Here is a 22,458-nt window from a genome sequence, read left to right as displayed (position 1 = left end):
GACAATGTTCATGTGACCCTGGTAGTTCACTAACTCATCATATATAGAGCAACGAGAGTTGCCTGGCAACCATTGCTAAAAAAATTAGCTTTTTATCCAATAATCTGCAGGAAAATACAAGATAAATTATTGTCTAACAGTATTCAGGGAGCCAATTGGAACATAACATAATTGTAGTTTTTAACTATCATGCAAACTCGGTTTATTTTGCATGTCAGATAAAAAAATTGGTTTATTTATTCTAGAGGTTCGGTTTAATTGTTTGGTGCAAATATTTTGCAAAAGTGAGACAGTGATGCTCCAGCTTATTGTAGGAAAAAAAAGAAGAAAGAGAAGGGTATCACATTTTCTCCCTCCGCCTCCTGTATTATCTGCAATTAGCGCATCCAGCACCCCTCTGCCTGAGAGTTGCGCACCCCGCCCTTCCTGCGCAGCCAGCGGACTCAAATCAAGCACCATGGACGCGGCAGCCACGGAGCACTGACTTGGAGTAAAACCTCGTATTCATATTTTTCTTTAAAAAGTGTTCTAGGATATTAAAAATAATAACAAACATCCATGCCACCTGGAAGGAGAGCGCCTTGTGGACACAGCGAACCCGGAGCCGAGCACAGGTTCGTGTAAAAGAAGCAGTGATTGCACCAAAGCGGTTCAAGTTTTGTCCGTGGAGTACAAAACTCCCCCAGCTCAAAGTGGACTGATGATGGCTCTGGTGGTTCACCTGAAGACGGTGGCTCAGCTCCGGGGGAGAGGGGACAGGATCGCCAAAGTTACATTCAGAGGTAGGACATCCGTTAACTGCTGCGTCCTGATTGAAGTTGTTACACAACGATGCGACTCAAAACAACAACAAAACACGTCACTGTCAGCTGAAAAAAACAATCAGCCATGGATTTTTTTCATTTTATTGTTTCCTCATTTCAGAATTGACTGTTTGTTGCAAATTAAACGCAAATGTTAAATAATAAGATAATTCCTCGCCGTGTAGGAAGCCTTAATGGCTGCATGGTGGTGAAGTGGTTAGCACTGTCTCCTCGCAGCACGGAGGTCGCAGTTTCGAAACTCGGCTGCGGCCTTTTTGCGTGGAGTTGCATGTTCTCCCCATGCATGCGTGGGTTTCCTCCGGGTACTCCGGTTTCCCCCACAGTTCACAACATGCCCTATAGGTTATAAATTGTAAGTCTGCTAAGCAAATAAACATAAAATAAACATAAATAAAATAATGACCACTGGTCTGAGATGAAACTGAAATTCAGAGGATTCATTCATGTTTCTTTGTGTGCGTGCGTGTGCGTGTGTGTGTGTGCGCGCGCGCGTGTGAAAGAAATGACATGACAAACAGGACTGGGGGGTGTTTAAGAACCTTGGACAGCGACCAGTCCTCTGACAGGTACTCAGTTCCTGCTGATCCTTGATTCCACAATCCTCCTGTCAGCATTGAGTGTGTGTGTGTGTGTGCGCGCGCGCGCGCGCGCGCGTGTGTGTGTGTGAGAGAGAGAGAGACAATGCTCTTCTTCTCAGTGTTAAGCTTTGTGCTGCAGTGATTCCACTAGAGTCCTGATGCTATATGAACCATGCCATCCTCTCAGAAATTAGGAGCCCAGTCCTTCCCTCTGTAGCTCCACTGGCAGCGCTGCAGTTTATCTGGTCATGATTTCAAATAACCAAGAATGCGTAGTATCTCTGAGACTTACTGAAAAGGACTTTACGTTGAGAAACGAGAAGAGCTTCTTTGAAGATTAGTTAGTTTTCTATCTAAGGATGTTATTTAAAGTTAGATGTGGGTATGTTTGAAATTTAGTCTGTTTAGTCTTTAGTTTGCATTACATAATACAATTAAAACTATGAAGACAGAAAATGTAAGAAGAAATAATAAAAAAATATTTAATATATCTTGATAGCTGCATCATAAAAATAATAAATCTATGTTAAATGATTTCAGGCATGACAATGTTTAGGGTGTGGATGTCATGTTGCGGGTGTGGAGATGACGGGCCATGTGTGGTGGAGAGTTCAGGAGGCAGGAGAGCAGGCACGGATGAAAAATAAAAATGGTTTTAATGGTGGAACGGGAGCGACAGGACAAACAAGCACATGCACATACAATGATCCGACGAAGACTGGTACAAGGAGGGAGGTATAAATACACAGGGGAATCAGGAACACATGGGCAGGTTAACGAGGGGCAGGTGAGAACAATAAGGGCTAATCAGGCAGGAGAGAGACACAGTCAGGAAGGCAGGGGCAGATCGTGACAGTGGAAGGATAAGCATGGCTGCATGGTGGCGCAGTTGTTAGCACTGTTGCCTCGCAGCACGAAGGTTGCAGGTTCGAAACTCGGCTGCGTCCTTTCTGCGTGGAGTTGCGTGTTCTCCCCATGCATGCGTGGGTTTCCTCCGGGTACTCTGGATTCCCCCACAGATCACAACATGCCCTATAGGTTATAAATTGTAAGTTGCTTTGGATAAAAGTGTCTGCCAAATAAATAAACAGAAGCATAAAACCATATTTCTGTTATTTGTGATTTTGTGTTTTTATGCACAAGCAAAATCAAAGTGTAGAAATCAGCTATCTTTAGTTTGATGTGAATTTAGTAGCTATTTGTTGTTCAATGTGGATAAAATTTGCAAAGAAACAACAACAAATATAGACAATCATGGGATTTTAGTTAAACAGGTGACAAGACCTGACCCCTTTGGAGCTTTGGAGCTCAGGTAAACATCATTTATTGTTTAAATGAAAGCTGAACTGGTGTTTGGAAATTTTGTACACAATTTAACTTTGATATGTTTGTTTGATTTATGTGCAGAAATTTAAAATAGTGGAGCAAAAAAATATTTGGCAGCCACTTATGCAAGTTGTCCCACTTAAAGCTGCAATGACAAATTTGGAAAACAAATGAGCTTAAAAAAAGGTATTTTCATGCATCTTGACAATGTTCTATCATAATATTTCTATAAATGTGTTGTGGAGATGTAAAGTGGTTCTCTCGCATTTGTCTAAAAACCTCCACCAATAACATGTTTCCGACCAAAAGCAACTACTGGACCATCCGCTTGTCGGTCTCGCCAAACCGCTGCACTTCCACACTTCCCTGGGTCCTCCACTCATTACACACTCGTGTATTTAGTAACAGAACACCACTGGTGAGAGAGGTTCTCCACTCAATATCAGAGAAGAAGAAACAGCCGGCTGCTACCACTTACACTTTAGGACAAACTACCAGAGTCTGAAAACGAAAGCACCATTTGGAGTCACGGACAACAAAAGAAGTTTGGACAAAATGATGACAGGTGTTTAGCACATTCTCGTTTACTGTGGCAATGTGGGGTTCTGATTTCTGCAGAAGCAGCTCCGGGAAGATACCCGAGGGAGGGGTGAGTGTTCCGTGCCTGTGTTTGTGTTCAAAACCTAGCTTGCTCTGCAGATTCACTCTAACAGCTTTAAAACCAAAGGATCCTAATCCATGACCTGGCTGTTTCCTCACCATTCTGAAGATCCTTTGTACTCAACAGTGTGAGATCTTGCATGAAGCCTCAGGTCGAGGGAGCTAGTCCGTGATCTTGTTCATTTTCTGATGAATGCAGCAGTGATCTCTTCTCACCAAGCTGCTCACCTGTTATATACTGGCTCATTCCAGTCTTGTGTAGGTGTTCAATCTTGTCCCTAATTTCCTTAGTCCTGGAAATTTTTTACTTTCTGTCTCTCACAGTTGAAGTGCACCTATGCTAAAAATGACAAACCTCTCTCATATTTTTAAGTGGGACAACTTCCTGAAATGCCAAATATTCCTGCCTCACTGTGTATATGAAACATACTTGTTAAAGTGTGAGTATTTGGTCATGATTTCTGATTTAATAACATTTTTGTTAGGGATGTCCCGATCAGGTTTTTTTTTTTTGCCCTCGAGTCCGAGTCATTTGGTTTTGAGAATCTGCCGATACCGAGTCCCGATCCCATACTTTTGATACATAAAATAAATAAGAAAAGGAAGAAACAGTTGCTGAATGTTCCTTATTTTTTATTTAATTACCTTTTATTTTAATTTTTAACAACCGATCACTTCTCTGAGGTAGATTGAACAATCAAGTAATGAATAACATAAATTCTCAACTTTTGGACTTTAATGCAAATATAAAAGTCTAATATAAAAACAGATGGCACTTCAACTTAAAATACCTGGCAGGGTATTTGCCTCGGCCCCCAAAATGCTTAGATGCGTCCCTGGACATGGGACGGCTTTGAAGATGATCTCAATTGTATCAACTACAAGTGCTGGCCAGTAAATTAGAATATCATCAAAAGGTTGAAAATATTTCAGTAATTCCATTCAAAACGTGAAACTTGTACATTATATTCATGCAATGCACACAGACCAATGTATTTCCAATGTTCATTACATTTAAATTTGATATTCATAAGTGACAACTAATGAAAACTCCAAATTTGGTATCTCAAAAAATTAGAATATTCTGAAAAGGCTGAATATAGAAGACACCTGCTGCCACTCTAATCAGCTGATTTACTCAAAACACCTGCAAAGGCCTTTAAAAGGTCCCTCAGTCTTGTTTTGAAGGCACCACAATCATGGGGAAGACTTCTGACTTAACAGCTGTCCAAAAGACAATCATTGACACCTTGCACAAGGAGGGCAAGACACAAAAGGTGATTGCTAAAGAAGCTGGCTGTTCGCAGAGCTCTGTGTCCAAGCACATTAACAGACAGGCGAAGGGACGGAAAAAATGTGGTAGAAAAAAGTGTACAAGCTCTAGGGATAACCGCACCCTGCAGAGAATTGTGACGACAAACCCATTCAAAAATGTGGGGGAGATCCACAAAGAGTGGACTGCAGCTGGAGTCAGCGCTTCAAGAACCACCACGAGGAGACTCATGAAAGACATGGGATTCAGGTGTCGCATTCCGTGTGTCAAGCCACTCTTGAACAAGAAACAGCGCAAGAAGCGTCTCGCCTGGGCCAAGGACAAAAAGGACTGGACTGATGCTGAGTGGTCCAAAGTTATGTTTTCTGATGAAAGCAAGTTCTGCATTTCCTTTGGAAATCAAGGACCCAGAGTCTGGAGGAAGAGCGGAGAAGCACAGAATCCACGTTGCATGAGGTCCAGTGTAAAGTTTCCACCGTCAGTGATGGTGTGGGGTGCCATGTCATCTGCCGGTGTTGGCCCACTCTGTTTCCTGAGGTCCAGGGTCAATGCAGCCGTCTACCAGGAAGTTTTAGAGCACTTCATGCTTCCTGCTGCTGACCAACTTTATGGGGATGCAGACTTCACCTTTCAACAGGACTTGGCACCTGCACACAGTGCCAAAACCACCAGCACCTGGTTCAAGGACCATGGTATCCCTGTCCTTGATTGGCCAGCAAACTCGCCTGACCTTAACCCCATAGAAAATCTATGGGGTATTGTGAAGCGGAGGATGCAATACGCTAGACCCAACAATGCAGAGGAGCTGAAGACGACTATCAGAGCAACCTGGGCTCTCATAACACCTGAGCAGTGCCACAGACTGATCGAGTCCATGCCACGCCGCATTACTGCAGTTATTGAGGCAAAAGGAGCCCCGACTAAGTATTGAGTGCTATACATGCACATTCTTTTCATGTTCATTCTTTTCAGTTGGCCAACATTAGAGAAACAAACATTTTTTCATTGGCCTTTAGAATATTCTAATTTTCTGAGATACCAGATTTGATGTTTTCATTGGTTGTCACCTATAAATATCAAAATTAAACGTAATAAACATCGGAAATACATTGGTCTGTGTGCATTGCATGAATATAATGTACAAGTTTCACGTTTTGAATGGAATTACTGAAATATTTTCAACCTTTTGATGATATTCTAATTTACTGGCCAGCACTTGTACATGCTGATAAGTTATTGCTTCATACAGGTACAAACGTGTAGTGGGATAAAGCTACCTATTTTATTTTTTTAAGAACGTTGTTTTGTTTACTTGGTTTTTATTTTCCTGTTTTCCTGTCCTGTCTGTCTCTGTTCTTCCTGTCCTGTCTGTCTCTGATCTTCCTGCATCTCCCGGTCCTCCAGAAAAACTCCTGCCTGCCTCCTTCTTTTTCACCTCACAAGTAACTTTTTAACTAGCAGATCAAATTGATCTACTGACCGCAAAAAAGGCGGAGTGTGCGCTGCGCTGCCCGGCTGCACCAGTGACGAGCGCTGCAGCGCGAGCGCGTCCACACGTCATGCTCAAATACAGACAGAACTTACTAGAGAGAAAATGAACGGACATGAATGACTGTGTGTTAATTATATATTTTTTGGTGACGCCCCTTAGAAACTTAGAAAATGTTACTGTGGCCGTGTGCAGAATGCAGCTGGAGTTCATGAATAATCAGCGGTCTGCCTGCTGCTCTGCTCAAAAGAATCCCCGCTACGCTGAGTCCATATAAATAATATAATAAAGGTAGAAACTGGATGTCTTTGTGCTCCTTCTGGGTGTGTAAGTTAACGGCATCAGGAGAGCCTGACAACCTTTAAGGAGAACCAAGTTGCTCTCCTGTAACTTGAACCCAGTATCCGAGTCCGGATCGGGAAGTAAAGCCCTAGTCCCGATCAATCTGAAACCACGTGATCGGGCCGATTTCCGACCATGCGATCGGATCGGGACAATCCCTAATTTTTGTACCGTGCGTGTTTTCCTCCGTTGTGGGATTTTGACTCACATTTTTCTCTTCAACCACTTAGAAGAATTTCCTGAATGCTTTCAGCTCTAACAAACTTCCTGTCTGGAGGAGGAAGACATGAAACAGGAAGCTTCTGTTCTTGTTAGCCCGAGTTACTTCATGCCAACCTTCAGCAACAGGAGTGACAAAGAAACTCAACAGTTGTAAGCCTGAAGTCAACACAAACACTTTCTGCATCTTCGTTAAATACAACCACAGATTAAATGTTGGACTTTCCAGCTCGTCAACCGTCCTTAGACAGCAATAACCATAAATGGGCGCTGTCTCCAGCTGAGCCATATTTCACAAAGTGATGCAAATGACTCCCTAGAGGTTGATCCACAGTAAATGCGTCGGGTTAAGGGTTTTTGTCAGAGTGTTTTATTTTTTTGATGCCTCCTGATGGAGATTTACTACAGTTTAGGCTTCAAAAGACATAAAACTTTAGCACTTTAAAACTTGAGGAGTAAATTTTCTTTGGATGATGGGAAGCTGCCCAACCACAGAAGGATTAAAGCTGCTTTAATTCAGAAGTCTTCAGCCAAAATGTTTCTTTGCAGCGCCGTAGAGTTTCACAGGGATTGTTGGCAAATATCAGGCCCCTGCTCAGGTTTTCTCACGAGGAGAAAAACAAAGCTGAACACACACAGCAGTGTTTATCTAATGTGTGCAACCGGGATTGCTTTAGCTGCCCATGCTTATGGGCAGCACAGTGACACAGTTGGTTGCAGGTACTATTATGGCCTGCTGCCTTTCTACCATAGGTTTGCATGTTCTCCTCGTGCAGATGGGTTTTCTCCAGATGCTCCATCTTCCTCTCACAAACCAAGAACGTGCATGTTATGGGCCATTCCCATCCGTACCGGGTCGGTCCTGGCCGGGTAGCGTAGGTTGTTTACATATCTGGGTGGCCTGGTATTTTTCCGGGCCAACCAAGTCTCATTCTCAGCCCTCTTCTCGAGGGGGTCTGCTTCAGGCCGACCAGGGCCAACACACCCACTGCTGACAGCAAATTCACACCTTCCATTAGAGCAAGCCTCTGATTGGTGGGTAGAATCAGCCCACAGGGGCTTAAGACAAGTATGTGTGGAATCAACCGGGCCAGGCTGGGGCCGACTGGGGCTACCCGGCCCGGGCCGACCCGGTACAGATGGGAATGGCCCATTAGATTAAAGGGAGACTGGGCAGTTTGGGCTTGCTTTTGGCACCCTCTAGTGTCCATTTAGTAGAACAAAAAATAAAACTTCTTCCCGTTCACTGAAATGTCTCCCCAGCCTTCCTTAGTGTCTACAGGAGTGATTCATCACTAAATAAACCATTGGTGTAAATTTGCTCTTGACATTGATGGGGACTTATAAATCTACATCTCATAGTGGTCATATCCGTTACAGAGGTAGGTGCGTTAACTTTTTCCACACCTCTAGGGTAATGAGATATTGACTGGCTTGTTGGTTTTTAACATTGGTGGTCAAATTATTGGTGGGGACTATTTGGTCATCGCTAGATATTGACACGTCACCTCTGTCCATGCCAAATCTGCGCCCCTGAAATAAACAAATCTGCTGTGTTCAAGATCTTAAACATAGAATCGTGCTGGAAGCAGACTGCAGCACCAGCACATGCCAGCTCCACTTTACTAAGCCCAACAGGGACCGAATTGGCAACTCTGAAGTTGCAAATGCGGCATTCTGGCAACAGAGGGTGATGGGAGTCTGAGTGACAATTCATTAACCCTGTAAAGGGTCATTTTAGCACATACTGGCTCCAGAAAATGATTTAAAATTTTGAAAAAGTTGCAAAGTATCCCTTTATTTAGAGACTCAATACTTAACCCTCTTAGAAACTTCCTGTCCTCTGAGCTGCATTTGTAAAAACATCTCAAAACTTAAAGATTAAAATACTTTTTCCACCATGCACAATGTCATTTTAGCCCAAGTTATTATGTTACCATGTTTTATTATTATTTTTTTAATTAAATTTAAGTTGAACAGCTTTAATTTACAGGGGTTTACTCACTTTTCCTTTTGAATATCATGTTTTCAGTGGCATGAAGAAAGCTTTTGAAGGACATGGTGCGTAATCACTTATTAGAGGGTAAAAACGCTGTCATTTCACTGAAGATAAAAAAAATGTTCATATGGCGTTTCTGCTCCTGTCAGTCTAATTTTCTTAAGCGGAGATATTAAATGAACCAAGGCTGCCCTGAAGTCACAAACATCAAAAATGAATAGATTTTCTGACAAGTCTTTGATGAATTTTTGCTGTTATCTGTTGCTCGTTGTTTTATTAAAGAGTTGCCCCACGGTGCTCTATTCTCATTGGTCTGCAAAACAACTGTGAGTGTGCAATTCTGAAAAATGAATAAAAAAGGCAAAAACATGAAATAACACATAAGGTCATTTTGTTTTGAGATATTCCGTCTAAATCCAGCTCCTCTTTCCCAGCACTGCTAAATCAACGTCTATAATATTCAATATTGGCACCCTAATGTTTGGAGTTATTTCAGCTTCCACTCTTTTTATTTAATCTGCAAAATCTCATAGTTATTAGGTTTATTTTGTGTAATTAATGCAATGAAATAAAAGTATTCAGTCACAAAAGGAGGGAGCGTTTGGTAAAATAAAATAACAGCTCAAGTATTTTTCTTGTTTTTGATAAATTCTCAAATGGAATCTGATTGGCTGAATGTTTTTGTCAGCTTGCTGTTGAGCACCTTACGTAAGCCTCGTCTGATCTTGCTAAGCCCAGATGAAAACACTCCTTTCAGTGCAAAGCCACTCTTCTCAATAATGTAGGAGGAGTGGTGTTGTCTCTCCCACTTTGCCTCTGAAGCAGTCTTTACTTTGTTAAATGTTGCTTCAAAGGGACGTGGGTTTTTGGAAGATTATAGATCAATGTGAAGGAGAGGTGGGAATGCTTGCAGAGAGAATTAGAATTAAAAAAAGATGCTCCTTTGACCTGATGAGATTTAAGAATTATGTGGAATCAAAACTTTTCAGCTCTTTTTTAAAATGTAAAAGTTGGTGTATAATAATAATATTTTAAGAGCTGAGGTGGATCTAAGGTTTCTATTCAGTGATATTACTAAACCCAAGGTGACAGAGGCTTTGTAAATGTGCAGATCTGTGTGGCTGACGTGTTCATAAAGCCTGTGTTATAAAGCAAACAAGCACAACAAAGCAGATGAGGAGCGTTCATGAGAACCACAAAACCACCAGGTGATGAGGGAGTCGGGTTTCTGCACGGAGAAACACTCCGACAGCAGATTAATGCTCCATTAAAATAGAGATTACACAAGAGTCACATGTTTGTATTTGTCTGGCAAATAATATGATTCTGTTTTTTGCTATCCCGCCTGATTGCCCATTGACCGCTGGAGATAGGCATCAGCTCACCTTCCAGCTCAGCTGTCTCTTCACCACGGCAGATCAGTACAACGCCCGCATCACTGCAGACGCAGCACCAATCTAAAGCTCCAGCTTTCCCTCACTCGTGAACAAGACTCTGAGATACTTAAGCTCCCCCACTTGTGTCATGTTCGGTGTCCCTTTGTTCCCCAGCCCCTCCAGCTCCCACTCCAGGTTCTCCTTTTGTGTTTCATAGCGCCCTCATGTGTCCTTTGTCTGCATCTCATTTCTGTGTCTCCTGTCTTCCTTTAGTCTTCTTCAGTCATCCCTCTGCAGTGTTTATAGTTTCAGCTTTTCATTTTTATCAGTCTCTTTAATATGTTTTGTCCCACCGGTTTTTGTAGTTCTCCTTACCTTTAGTATTTTAGTTATATGGTTGCTTTTCTGTTTTTAGGTTCACTCTTAGGTCATGTTAGTTTCTTCCCTGATTAAGTATTGCTTTCACCTGGTCCTCCCCCCACACACCTGCACCTCATCGGCCTCCCATTATGCCCCAGTGTATTTAAGCCCTGTCTTGTCTCTGTGTCTTGTCGGTTCATTGTTGTTGTCAGTGTTGTTTTGTGTTTACGTTGGTCTGTCCTCCCCAGAGTTTTGCCCGTGTCCGTGCTCAGTTTTTGAGCTCCTGTTTTTGTACTTTTTCATCTCCTGATCAGTCCCTGGGTTTTTGGACTTTGGCTTCCTGCCCTTCTTGATTTATGTTTTTATTTAGAATCATCCTACAAATAAAAGGATTTTTTTCTTTACATCTACTTCTGCCTCGTGTCATCCTGGTTTCTGCATTTTGGGTCCTAACCATCCCACAAATCGTGACAACTTTGGGCAGGACCTCATCCCTGACCCAGAAGGCACCTCTGTCCTGCTCGAGAACATGGTCTCAGATTAAGGGACCCAGCTGTTTCACTCTCAACTGCGAACCGCTCCAGCAAAAGCTGGAGATTACATCTCCAAGAGGCGGTTTTTGTCTGTTTTGATTGCAAAATATCTAATGCCGACCTTTTAATTAAACTCTGAAAAAAAAACTGTGACTAAAACATAAAATTGAATATTTGAACCTTTAATTTATTACAGACTGGTGCTATTTCGGACTCTGCTGCCTTTTAATAACCAAATCTTTCTGCCTCTCTCAGGTTTGCCCTTCTACAGCCACGTGGCTGAGAACTGTGAGGAGGTGGCTCCCTTTAACGAGGTCAGTATCTTCATTTCCTCTTTCTGACACCGACCACTCTTCAGTTACCAGATAACATCACCCTGACTTCACAGGTTTTTAATGAACTTGGCCGGAAATGTTGATAATTAGCAGAAATAATGAAGGTTAAGGACTAATGTTAATTGGGGTTTATTTAGGATGGAGCCTTAACACTGAAACTGATCCTTTTCAGACATGAGTGGGTTTACTGGGATCAACAACTGGATTGTGTGGGAGTTTTGACGTTATGAGTCATGATAGAGCTTTAGTGTTACGTGGGCGCTTAGACTGACAATGTTTTTGTTTACTTTATGTCATATTTAGTCAAAGTTCCATGCACCACATGTCAGAACCTCCTGTAACCAGTTGTATCCCCATTAGTCCATGTCCTAATTACATCCCGCTATTTATTTAGTTATTAAACTTACCTGCCTGCCTGGTCATCACCTGCACTTAGGTCTAACAACGACCCCGCAGCGTGACGGTTTTCTGAAATAGGGACCATTAAGGCAAAGTTTGCCTGACAAATCTGAGTTTCTGCTGCTTTAAATTGATTTTTGGTTTGCAACATTAATTCCAAACAGCTGCAGGTTAAATGATGAGCATTTAATCACCTTGTCTGAGATCGCCACAGGGAATAGTTGATTATTTAAATGAGCAGAAATCCAAAAATTCACAGAAAAATGACCTAAAGCCATTTTGTAAAACTTTGATTTCCCCTCTAAGGTTTGCATAAAATGGAACTTGTAAAACAGACTATTTGTACACATTTTTTTAAATTCTGATTATTTCTGATTATATCTGTTCATTGTTTAAGACTTTGAATCCCCAAAGCTCACATGGGCTGGAGTCTTTATTATTCAGTTTTGAAATTTTGTTTTCATGTTTTTTGCATAATTTGGCTATCATTCTTCACTTCTGTCTGTGTTTTTGTGAAAGAAAAACCAATAAAGAGTCTCCAAAGGGCCTAGTGAGCACACAGAGTTTATTAAAAATAGATTCGGGGGCCCATCAAGCTGGAATTGTAAATTCAATTTGAGTAAATAAAAAACAAATGAATTTCTCCACTCTGGGATCAATAAAGTATATTCTATTCAAACAACGTGTGACTAAATTGCCACAGTTGAATTAGCACACTTGCATGTGACCCAGCCCTTTGTAATACTTGTCAAAATTGGTGTTATACACACTAATTCAGCTAGCTTTTACAATAAAATATACACATTTTCTCACATTTTATGGCTCCAGACAGTTTTATGACTTTAACTGTAACAGGGATAATTTGTCACGTGATCAAAATAATAATCTTCAAACTGTTTAAAACTTAAATTTTTAATGATTATTTCCAAATAACTATAGATCTTGTTTAATCCATGCCTTCTTGTCAGGATCTACGTTGGTTTTTTGCCAAATTAGGTTTCCAACTCGCGTTGCTGTCTGACCACAAACTAAGACTCTTAATGTTTTTTAAGCTAATATCAACTCTTGTTTCACTTCTATGATATTCACTTATTCTGAGAAATAGTACACTTATCTGTTTTGTTCCTTCTGGAAGTTGTGGGTCTGTTTCTTTTTCATCCTCACTGCTGAGAAATTATGTAAAATGATTGTTTGATTGCCGTAAAATCCCTTAACACCATGAAAATGTGCAAAAGCTTTCTGTAAACAGAAAAACGTTGTTAATTTGAGACAGGCATTAAAGAAAAGCACAGTGAGGAAGTTGCAAATGCAGAAGAGAGAGCAGAAGCGGGAAAGAAAGAAAGAGCAGCTCAAACATATTCAGAACCTTTTTAGAAAAGCTAGGACCATTTTATTCTCCCTGAGCTGCTGCTGTTAGCGGGGGAAACAGTTTTCTTTTGGTTTGCTAACAAGCAGAGTGCTGCTTCCTTTACTGATAACTTGTTCTTTTGTTCTCAGTCTAATCAGGAAAAGGCCTAAATGGCTGCACACAATCAAGTAGCCACAGACACACATAAAACACTCACTAGCAAAGCGTCAGTAGTGCTTTCAGTCGTGGACTATTTTCCTCCTGAGGGCATGCGTTACTGCAGCGGGTATAGAACGGAATTGGCCTATGTGGTGATTTCCTCTGACACCCTCTTCCTGTGCCTTCAGTCCTGCAACGCCTCAGAGGTGATTAGCATTGCTCAGCATCAACGAAATGTCCAGTCTTCCGTTGCGACGACTCCTGCTCCTTGCACCTTCTGAGGGGTTGTTTATGATGTAAATATTTATGCTCAGGCGTGCTCGGCATTCTGGTGTCTGAGCTCAGAAAATTCTCGACCCTTTGCAGTTATTGCAGCAAATCATCCTCGCTGTTGTCACCCTCGCCTCGGGGGTGTTAGCATGTCTCAGTGAGCTCAGTCCAGGCCCTTGGAGCTCAGGACCATTCGCATAGAGTTTTCTGTGTGTGTGTTGTTGCTTCATGCATGGACTAGCAGAACGCCTTTGAACTTGACTGGATGGGGAATCTGTATCCATTATTCATCACATGCTGAGGCTTTTAGCTGCAGAACACCAGGGCTTCCCCCTCAAAAGTTGGACAGAACTGGAGCAGATAACAGAGAGCCCGCTGCTGCGTTGCCACGAGGAGGTTAAGTTTGGGACTTTGAGGAATGGACGCAGTTGAGTTCACAGACTGTGTCAAAAATGTAAACAATGCAAAGGAGGTGGAGATACTAATGCAAAATTAATGATTGAAAGTTCTGCAACCGAACGTTCTGGTGAACATTAGACTGGAATAACTCAAAGTTTTTGTTTTGTTTTTTTAATAATCAAGCGATTCAGGAGTGCTGCACAAATGCAGGTACTTGCAAGTAATTTCTTTATCCAGAGAAAAATGGACTTTTTTGCTCTTTTTTTGGCTTAATGAACAGTTCACTGAAGCAGAAAATTTTATTTCTGAGAAAACACTCTCTCTGAGAGATGATGTAGCCTAGACCGAATTATAAATCTTCATATTCAGACATCTGTAAATGTGCGAATCCATTCCCACTTCTATCTCCACCTCAGTCTCTCACGCTGCACTCGGTTCAAACAGTGTTCATAAGGACAAGCTGCTGTGTGTGTGTTGGGAACAGATACCAGTATGTAGAGGGAAATAGTCCCTGGTCACATTAATAACATATCATAATATGTTCCTCCTACTTCACTGGGCTTGACAATATCCTCACAAAGCCGATTAAATGCCAAGCATCCATGAAATCATCTCGTGTTGAGAATGAAGTTATTGCCGAACTGGTTAATTAAGTCTTGTGGATGAGTCAGTTACTTTTTTTTGTCATTTGAATGTTTCAGATTGTAAATGATTTTATCAATATGTTTATCAATAACCCATTTCCTGTAGTCGGAGAGAAAAGGGAGACAATGAACAACAAGTCAAACAGTTATAACTGTGGCAAGATGCACGAGGCAAAATGCCCCAAACATCCGGTCACAGAGCTTATTTATAGAGTGTGTGTGTGTGTGTGTGTGTGTGTGTGTGTGTGTGTGTGTGTGTGTGTGTGTGTGTGTGTGTGTGTGTGTGTGTGTGTGTGTGTGTGTGTGTGTGTGTGTGTGTGTGTGTGTGTGTGTGTGTGTGTGTGTGTGTGTGTGTGTGTGTGTGGCATAGAGCTATATATTTACATTCAGTTGACTGAGTCCATGATCAAGAATTAATAAACATAAGTTTTTCCATAACACAGCTCAACTAAAGAAAATACAACATGTTTTACATTTGTTTTTCCATGATAAACTATCAAAACCAAAATGTCTCTATTAGAAGATAATCTTCCGCTTTTGTTGAATGATGAGTTAATTGTGATTAGTTGGAAAGCTGGTTTCAGAATCACCAGTCACACACATGTCTTATTTTTTAATGCATTGTTTAACTTAAAGAAGGCTAAAAGATCTCAAAAGGCAATACATCACATTCTAAACCAATCCAACCAAATAACTTTATGTAAAGAACTGCAGGCCTCGTGGTTAGCTTTAAAGTTAAACGTCAGCATTCAACTGTAACAAAAAAAAAAAAACGAATAAAAAATGAATCTATGGAAGAAATCCAAGACCGAAACCTCCATGGACCTAGAAGACAAAGGCCCGTCTCACATTTAAAGGTGTGGAACCTATTTTTTTATTTAAAACCTTTTGAACATGAAAATAGTCTCCTACACCTATCTCCTGCATTAGCTTCTGATAGAAAATAGATGGTGAAACTCTAGGATTTGAAAAGCCTCACAGATCTACGTCACACTTATTTAACATTCATGGACTCACCCATCTCAACTCACGACGGGGAAGGCTGTTGTTGGTTTATTTAAAGGGATAGTGTGGAACTTTTTCATATTTTTAAATCCTTTTCTTGAGCCAGTATATGCTACAATGACCCTTTACAGGGTTAACGAAACGTCACTCAGACCCCCACCGTTGTCCGTGGTGAGATTACAGCACTTGCAACTTCAGAGTGCCAGTCCGTTATGTTGGATTTAGAAAAAATAATAATTAGCTGACATGCCTGGCACTGCAGTCTGCTTCCAGCATGTTTCCTGCATGTTTTAGATCACAAACAGAGCTGATTTGTTTGATTTAGTGATGAATCACTCCTGTAGATACAAATGAAGACTGAGGAGACATTTCAGCTGTTAGATTAAAGTGTTAAAAAGACAAACACACTGCAAGAAGGTAAGTTTTACTTTGCTTATACTAAACGTACACTAGGGGGTGCTAAAAGCAAGCCAAAACTGCCTCTTGCTTTCAGTTTGACGGAATAAGTAAGAAAGATACATCTGTGGGGAGGGGGGGAGGGTTATTTTCACATGGGTGTAAAACTTTATGCTGCAGTCATAAGCATATCAAAGGCATCTGAATCCTAACGCTTGAGAGTTTGGTTAGAATTGTCAGCTGTCGGCTCTGAGGCAGAACTCTGAGCCTGTAGTGGTTGATCAAAGCAACCGAGAGCTCACACCTTATTCACTTCCCAGATCCTCTGGATAATCATGTTTAGGAACAGATTCAAGTAAGTCAAATCTGTTACATGAGCACATCACTCCATCACCATCACGATGAGGTTTTTAAACTAATAAAACTCCTACCTTTATCCATTTATGCGGTCTTCCTCCAGAGTTTATATTTCAGCTCACCACCAGTAAGGTGGGAGGAGTAGCAGTTGCTTCAGGATGGGACACAAGCTCGAATATTGCCAGAGCTGAAAATAGTTTATGAATTTTGCTGGTTTTTGCATTCAGGGATGCTCCAGGAAAGATGCTTGCCCAACTCTCTAGTGTTATGAATAAATGATGACCAGAGCAGAATACTTAATTTGCAGGTATGGCAAGTTGGAAGGAAGCTGAAAGTGGAAACGTTCAGAACATTTACAGAGACTAAAGCGAGGAACTAAACAGAATGGCTTTTTAAATAATCTTCTCTTAAATGCAGAATGTCAAGAAAACTGTGTGAGATAATGGTGAGGGAAGCAAATGCAGGCAAAGCCCAGGAGGGCGATTAAACTGAGTTTTAGCTCTGCTGAGGCAGAACGTTGAAGAAAATTAAAACTTCAAACCAAACACAAGGGCTTGACTAGAAATGAAATAGTATGAAATGGGGGGGGGGGGGGGGGGGGTGATGGCCACACCCATGTCCACTCAACAGTAAATGTTAGTACTCTTTATCTTTTTCATGATTTCAGTTTGTACGTTTATATTTCTTAGGATTTATTGTTTAGATGGCTGAAATGCAATAGTTCTAATTGTAAGCGCGCCCATTTAGTTAACTGCTGTATTTTATGCCTGTCATTTGTTCTGTTTAAGTTAATTTGTGTTTTCTCTTACTGGTGCCGAGAGGTTCTCCACTTTCTGCTTCCTGAGATGGGACAGGCAAACAGTGGCCTTGTTCGAGTTGAGCAGCGCCTGTAGGAGCTAAAAGCAGTGTTTTGTGTACGTGCATGTTGACATGTTGCTTATCAATACCAGCCGTTTATCAGGCAGCCCAGCTGCTGAGTACATGCTCCAAAACATGTTGATCTGTCCAGCTTATGTAAGTCTCAACTACTTTTGACCATATTAGGATGTGGAAGTAGCACCCCATCATTTCTCAGAGGTGGGGGTTGAAGAGTATATGATGCTGCGTGGTGTAGGAGAACGTGGGCTTTTGCGGAAGGATCTCCAGCCGAGGTGCTAGATCGAAGCTGGACGCTGTCCCCTGTGAAGTGTTGGTGATGTATGGATGAGTTGTGTAAATAAATGCCCCGCGCTGAGTTTGGACAAAACCTGTCTCTTTCTTGTTTTTGATAAGGAAAAAGAACCACACGCCTCGCCTGGAAAACAGACGAGAGCAGACGGATGCAGCGGGGGGAGTGGCTGAAAGCCGGCGTTTAAGTCGGACAGATTTCCCAACATGTGTAGCTCACGGGTGACGATGGATGAAGATATCGCGTTAGAGTTCATACTTGCTTAATGTTTTATGTTTATTCTGGTGCCTGTTAGCAACCAAAACACATCCTCACATGCTTGTGGAAATAATATATTGTAGACATGTGCATATGAAGACATGACTGTAATAATAAGTAAAGGTTATCAGCTGCAGGTTTAGTGTGCTCATAGGAAACGTGACAAAAGAACACAAAACACATTTCTCTTCATGGCCTATATAGCTGCCATCATCAACATAACATGATTTACAGAATACATGTGACCAACCAACGTTTCATGTTTTACCACCGGATGTTTGGATCAAAATGTGAACCAATGAGATCTTAGATCAGGTGAGAGCCTGGCGTTTCCCGTCATCCCCTAGGTTTTGCAGCCGGTGGAGAGCAACTGCAGCACCTTGCTCCAAAATTTGCGGCTGCCTTGATCTCACGAGGTTATCGTTGCCCACGTATGCATGACGTCAGAGCAAGTCGGCGTCAAGTCGGATACAAAACCAACCGGCACGCGCCGAGCGCCGATCACCGGTCACCGCTGATCTAATCTGCGCAGAACTGGCTCATCTCGAACACGGCCAATGTTGAAGGGGTTCTGTCAGATAAATACAGGAAGAACTGGTGGGGCCAGACCAATGGTTCCAGGAAGAGGGGACTGAAGGATTTCCTTTAGTTTAATATTTTGTCATTTGTTAATTAATTTAAGTTTGAAGTTAAATAGTTAGGTTTATGGGTTAGGGTGTTATTGTTTATTAACAATCTGACTGTACTGATTTGTGTTTTTAGTTTTAGTTGGTACATGTTTGCCTAGTAATCCCTATTGTTCATATGGTCCGATCAGCCAGTGTGTATACATACCCTTGTGTGTCTTTGTTTGTTAGGTCAGTTGTGGTTTCAGTCAGTCAACATGTTAAGTTAGCAGTTTATTGAGTTTCAGTTTGTTTGTTTGTTTGACCTCTTTTATAAGCTCGAGCTATTTTGTGAATATATATATATAAAAAAAAAGAAAATTAAACAGCCTCGATTTTTGGAGATTCCCTGTGTTCCTTCACTTGTTTGACTTGGTCCCTCACAAAACTATTTGCGGTGAGGACATGTGAAAATAGTATCAAACTGTTTACCTGCGGTTTTTGTAGCTGCATTTGTAAACAACTGTTCAATAAAACACCATAAAAAACCTTTCGTATACCTTTACCTGTGATGAAGTTATCACCACAAACTAGCATTTTCCATTCCGTATCTGCTCATCTTGCAGCCGGAGATTATGATTCACTATTCCGCCTTCGTTCAGTAAGTTTCAGTAAGTTGTGGTGGACTACTTTCAGGACACGAAAAAAAAAAAGTTTTTTTTCCCTGATCACATGGAATTTGGGTATTTTTACACCCAGTCAACGAAGTAAATAAGGTTCTGTGCTGCGATGGCTACCTCCTGGCCCTGGACCTTTGTCGGCTGTGCTGAAGAGAAAGGCACAGAACCAAATTATTTAATTAATTAGCTGTGTGTTCTCCTGTCCTCTGTCCTCCCGGCCACACACACACACACACACACACACACACACACACACACTGCACATTCGGCCGGCCGACGAGAAAGTGCAGCTGCAGAGACAGAGGCACATTATTTTTATTAATTTGCTGTGTTCTTCTGTCCTCCAGGCCACATACACACACACACGGGACTCTGTCAGCTGTTATTTTCGCTAAGGAGTGTGCATGTACAGCGTGCACACCTCATGCACAAGCTTACTTTTGAAGCTGCAGTTATGCGTTAGGCCTGAGTGGCGATCGCGAGCATAAAAACTTCAAACTTCCTTACTGTCCCTTTAACCTTCTTGAGACACTGTAGGATGCCCGTCACCCCTTAAATGGAGCATAAATGTGACAACCATCCTCATTTATTGTTAAGGTGTGTGGAAAGCGTATGTATGTATGAAGTCCTGGGTTTCTGCACCATTTGTTATTCTTAAGATCTGTAGAAAGCTCCTTTCCTTTCTGGATCCCCTCCAGCTAGCGGACCTTAATTTCCTGGTTCTTTACTTCCAGGGGAGGAAGACCAGTAACACTCATTTCTTGATACAATTCCAAAACTGACCATTATTCAGTAGGTTGGTTTTAAATTGGTTTTTATAGAGAAAGCATAGAAAATGGTACAAACAAGACAAAGTGACCCCTTGAAGCCACCCCTCATGGTCATCAGTCAAAAGTGCCTCAAATGCTTCGAGATGTTTTTATCTTTAGCTTGGCCCTGACCATTTGGTGACATTGTATATTTTCATTGGATCAGTACATGGAAATGTGTCAAGATCCGTGTGTGTAACGAATCTTATCCTAAATAAGCAAGATGTGAAAATCATGGGTGTTGCTGTGTCTGTGCAAGAACGAACACTCCAGCATACTTTGTGTACAGATAAATAAGGAAGATATGATATAAGCCATGTCCCAGATCAAAATAAATTGATTAATTATCCAACAACGTAGAAGTTAAAAGACAGGACTTATGTTCGAAAAAGAGCACCCAAAGAAATCAGATATAAAGACAAAAGTAGAGGGCCAAGAACTGAGCCCTGGGGTACACCACATTTAAGAGGAACCTCTGTGTAACAAAAGGGTTTGCCAACACTGAGAGACATGGACCTATCCAACAAATATGATCTGAACCAGCTCAGGACATTGCCTCTTAAGCGAACATGACTTGACATGACATCAAAATTGAGTGGTCAACCTTATAAAAAGCTGCAGTCAGGTCTAACAGCAATAGAAACCTGGTTTCACCAGAATCTGTAACCAGAAAGATGTCATTAAAAACCTTTAGTCTCAGTACTGTGACAGGACTTAGAACCTGATTGAAAAACCTCATTAAATATATCTTTATCTATATCTATATCCAGTGTTGGGAAAGTTCGTTTAAAAAACAAACTAGTTCAAAGTTCAGTTCATACATTTTAAAATGAACTAGTCTGTATATATATATATATATATATATATATATATATATATATATATGTATATGAAATAATTTTCCAATAGTTGGCACCCGTTCAGTCCACACTCATACCCAGCTGCAGTTTTTACCCTACAGTAAATTCGCAATAACATGAGGAAAACATTATTTGAACATTTTTTATGGGAAATTATTGAACAGTCTTAGGAAGCAGGCTGAGGTAGCAAACTAAACATATTAAAAGTGCAAAATGTCATGAACTCCTCCTCTTAACCTCCTCTGCAGGCCTGGCTGGCACTGCACTCCATTTCCCAGCATCCCTGTCACCGATGCTACCCGGTGACGTCTTCCCGCTGAGCCTATTTAAGGACCTGTCACAGCTGAGCCGGCACTCAGTCATCATCTCATGATAGACGCCAACCCATTCTAAGACAACTAAGCCTAATCTGCCAACTCTGAAAACCATCCGGGAAGAGAACTTCCCACGCTGTAATCACTCACTACCAGACACCACTCTCTCCGCGCCTGGGTCTCAAAGCCACACTCCAGCTCAGCCGATCGCTTCTGACAGGATGACTGAGTCCCGAGTAGACCCAGCGGAGATCGCGCAGCTGCGAGCAGACGTTGCACAGCTGCTCAGCCGCGTAGAACGCCAGGAGGCGGAAAACGCCCAACTTCGAATCGAGAACAACCAGCTTCGTGCTGTTACAGATCGCCAAGCATCCAAACTAGATTCTGTCACCGAACTGGTCGTCCATCTGCCCCTCCTAACATTGTGGAGCCGTGTCTAAGTCTCCCCGACAAATGGGATGGGATTAAAGGATCCCCGGAGGTCATGTTGGCCGTCCTGTCAATGACTTTCGAGTGTCAGCCGGCACGCTACCCGACTTCCTGCTCTCGCGTTGCCCTGTTAACCTCCCTGCTGACAGGGCGAGCCGGTGAATGGGCGGCTGCTCTGTACAACCAGAAGTCTCCCGTGTGCAACGATTATGAAATCTTCGTGAAGGAACGAGCGAGGTTGCAGATGAGACACACCTGCTCCAGCTTCGGCAGGGCTCTCAGACCGTGGCCGAGTATACGTCACGCTTCCGGACCACCGCTGCCCGTCTGACCTGGGGTGATGCCGTGGTGAAGGCTGTGTACCTGGAGGGATTGTCACCCCGCATCCGCGAGGGCATGATCGGACACGAGGCCCCGACCTCCCTGAACCAGGCTGTGCACTTGGCTCTCCAGCTGGATCGCTGCCTTCTCACCAGACCAGGAGGGAGGGCGGTCCCCATACAACCCAGAATGTTCCTCCGCCATCAGGAGAACCAACCCATGGAGGAACCCATGCAACTGGGTCATTTTCCCCCCGAGGAACGGGCGCGACGTTTTCGGGAGGGACGATGCGCCTATTGTGGGGATCTGGGCCATCCCTGGGCAACATGCCCCATACGCCCGGGAAACGGTTCCTCCGGGTCGGTGTAGGAGCGGTCTCACCCGGAGTTTCCATTCATGCAGCTCCTCATCACACCACCCTCCCAGTCTCCTTCCAGTTGAACCAAGGACCGGTCCCCCTGGTGGCTCTCCTCGACACCGGAGCTGCAGAAAGCTTTATCGACCAGGGGTTGGTCAACAGGCTCAAGATTCCACTCACTCTCCTCGACCACCCCGTTCCCGTCACTTCAGTGGACGGTCGCCCTCTCATGCCATATCCTATCACGCACAGAACCCAGAACCTCCGGATGTCCATCGAGGAACAAGTGGAGACCCTTCATTTCCTGGTCATTCACGCCCCCACGACTCCTCTCATTCTGTGTCATTCCTGGTTCCGCCTCCACG

The 22,458-nt window shown here is 42.5% G+C and overlaps 1 protein-coding gene across 7 annotated transcripts in view; it reads left to right on the top strand.

Moving 5' to 3' along the window:
* Window positions 1–257: 257 nt before the first annotated feature.
* Window positions 258–22,458, top strand: part of otofa (otoferlin a) — a 140,563-nt gene continuing 118,362 nt past the window's right edge. For all 7 annotated transcript variants that reach the window (XM_015947369.3, XM_070543378.1, XM_015947365.3 and 4 more), the window contains exons 1-2: window positions 258–782; window positions 11,235–11,293. In XM_015947369.3, coding sequence (XP_015802855.3) covers window positions 701–782; window positions 11,235–11,293 — 141 coding nt within the window. In that variant the 5' untranslated portion in view covers window positions 258–700. The remainder of the gene's footprint in view (window positions 783–11,234; window positions 11,294–22,458) is intronic.

The sequence above is a fragment of the Nothobranchius furzeri genome, chromosome 2 (assembly GCF_043380555.1).
Source record: "Nothobranchius furzeri strain GRZ-AD chromosome 2, NfurGRZ-RIMD1, whole genome shotgun sequence".
Taxonomy (NCBI): domain Eukaryota; kingdom Metazoa; phylum Chordata; class Actinopteri; order Cyprinodontiformes; family Nothobranchiidae; genus Nothobranchius; species Nothobranchius furzeri.
The sequence above is the reverse complement of the archived record's forward strand: the minus strand, read 5'-3'. Positions and strand labels throughout refer to the sequence as shown.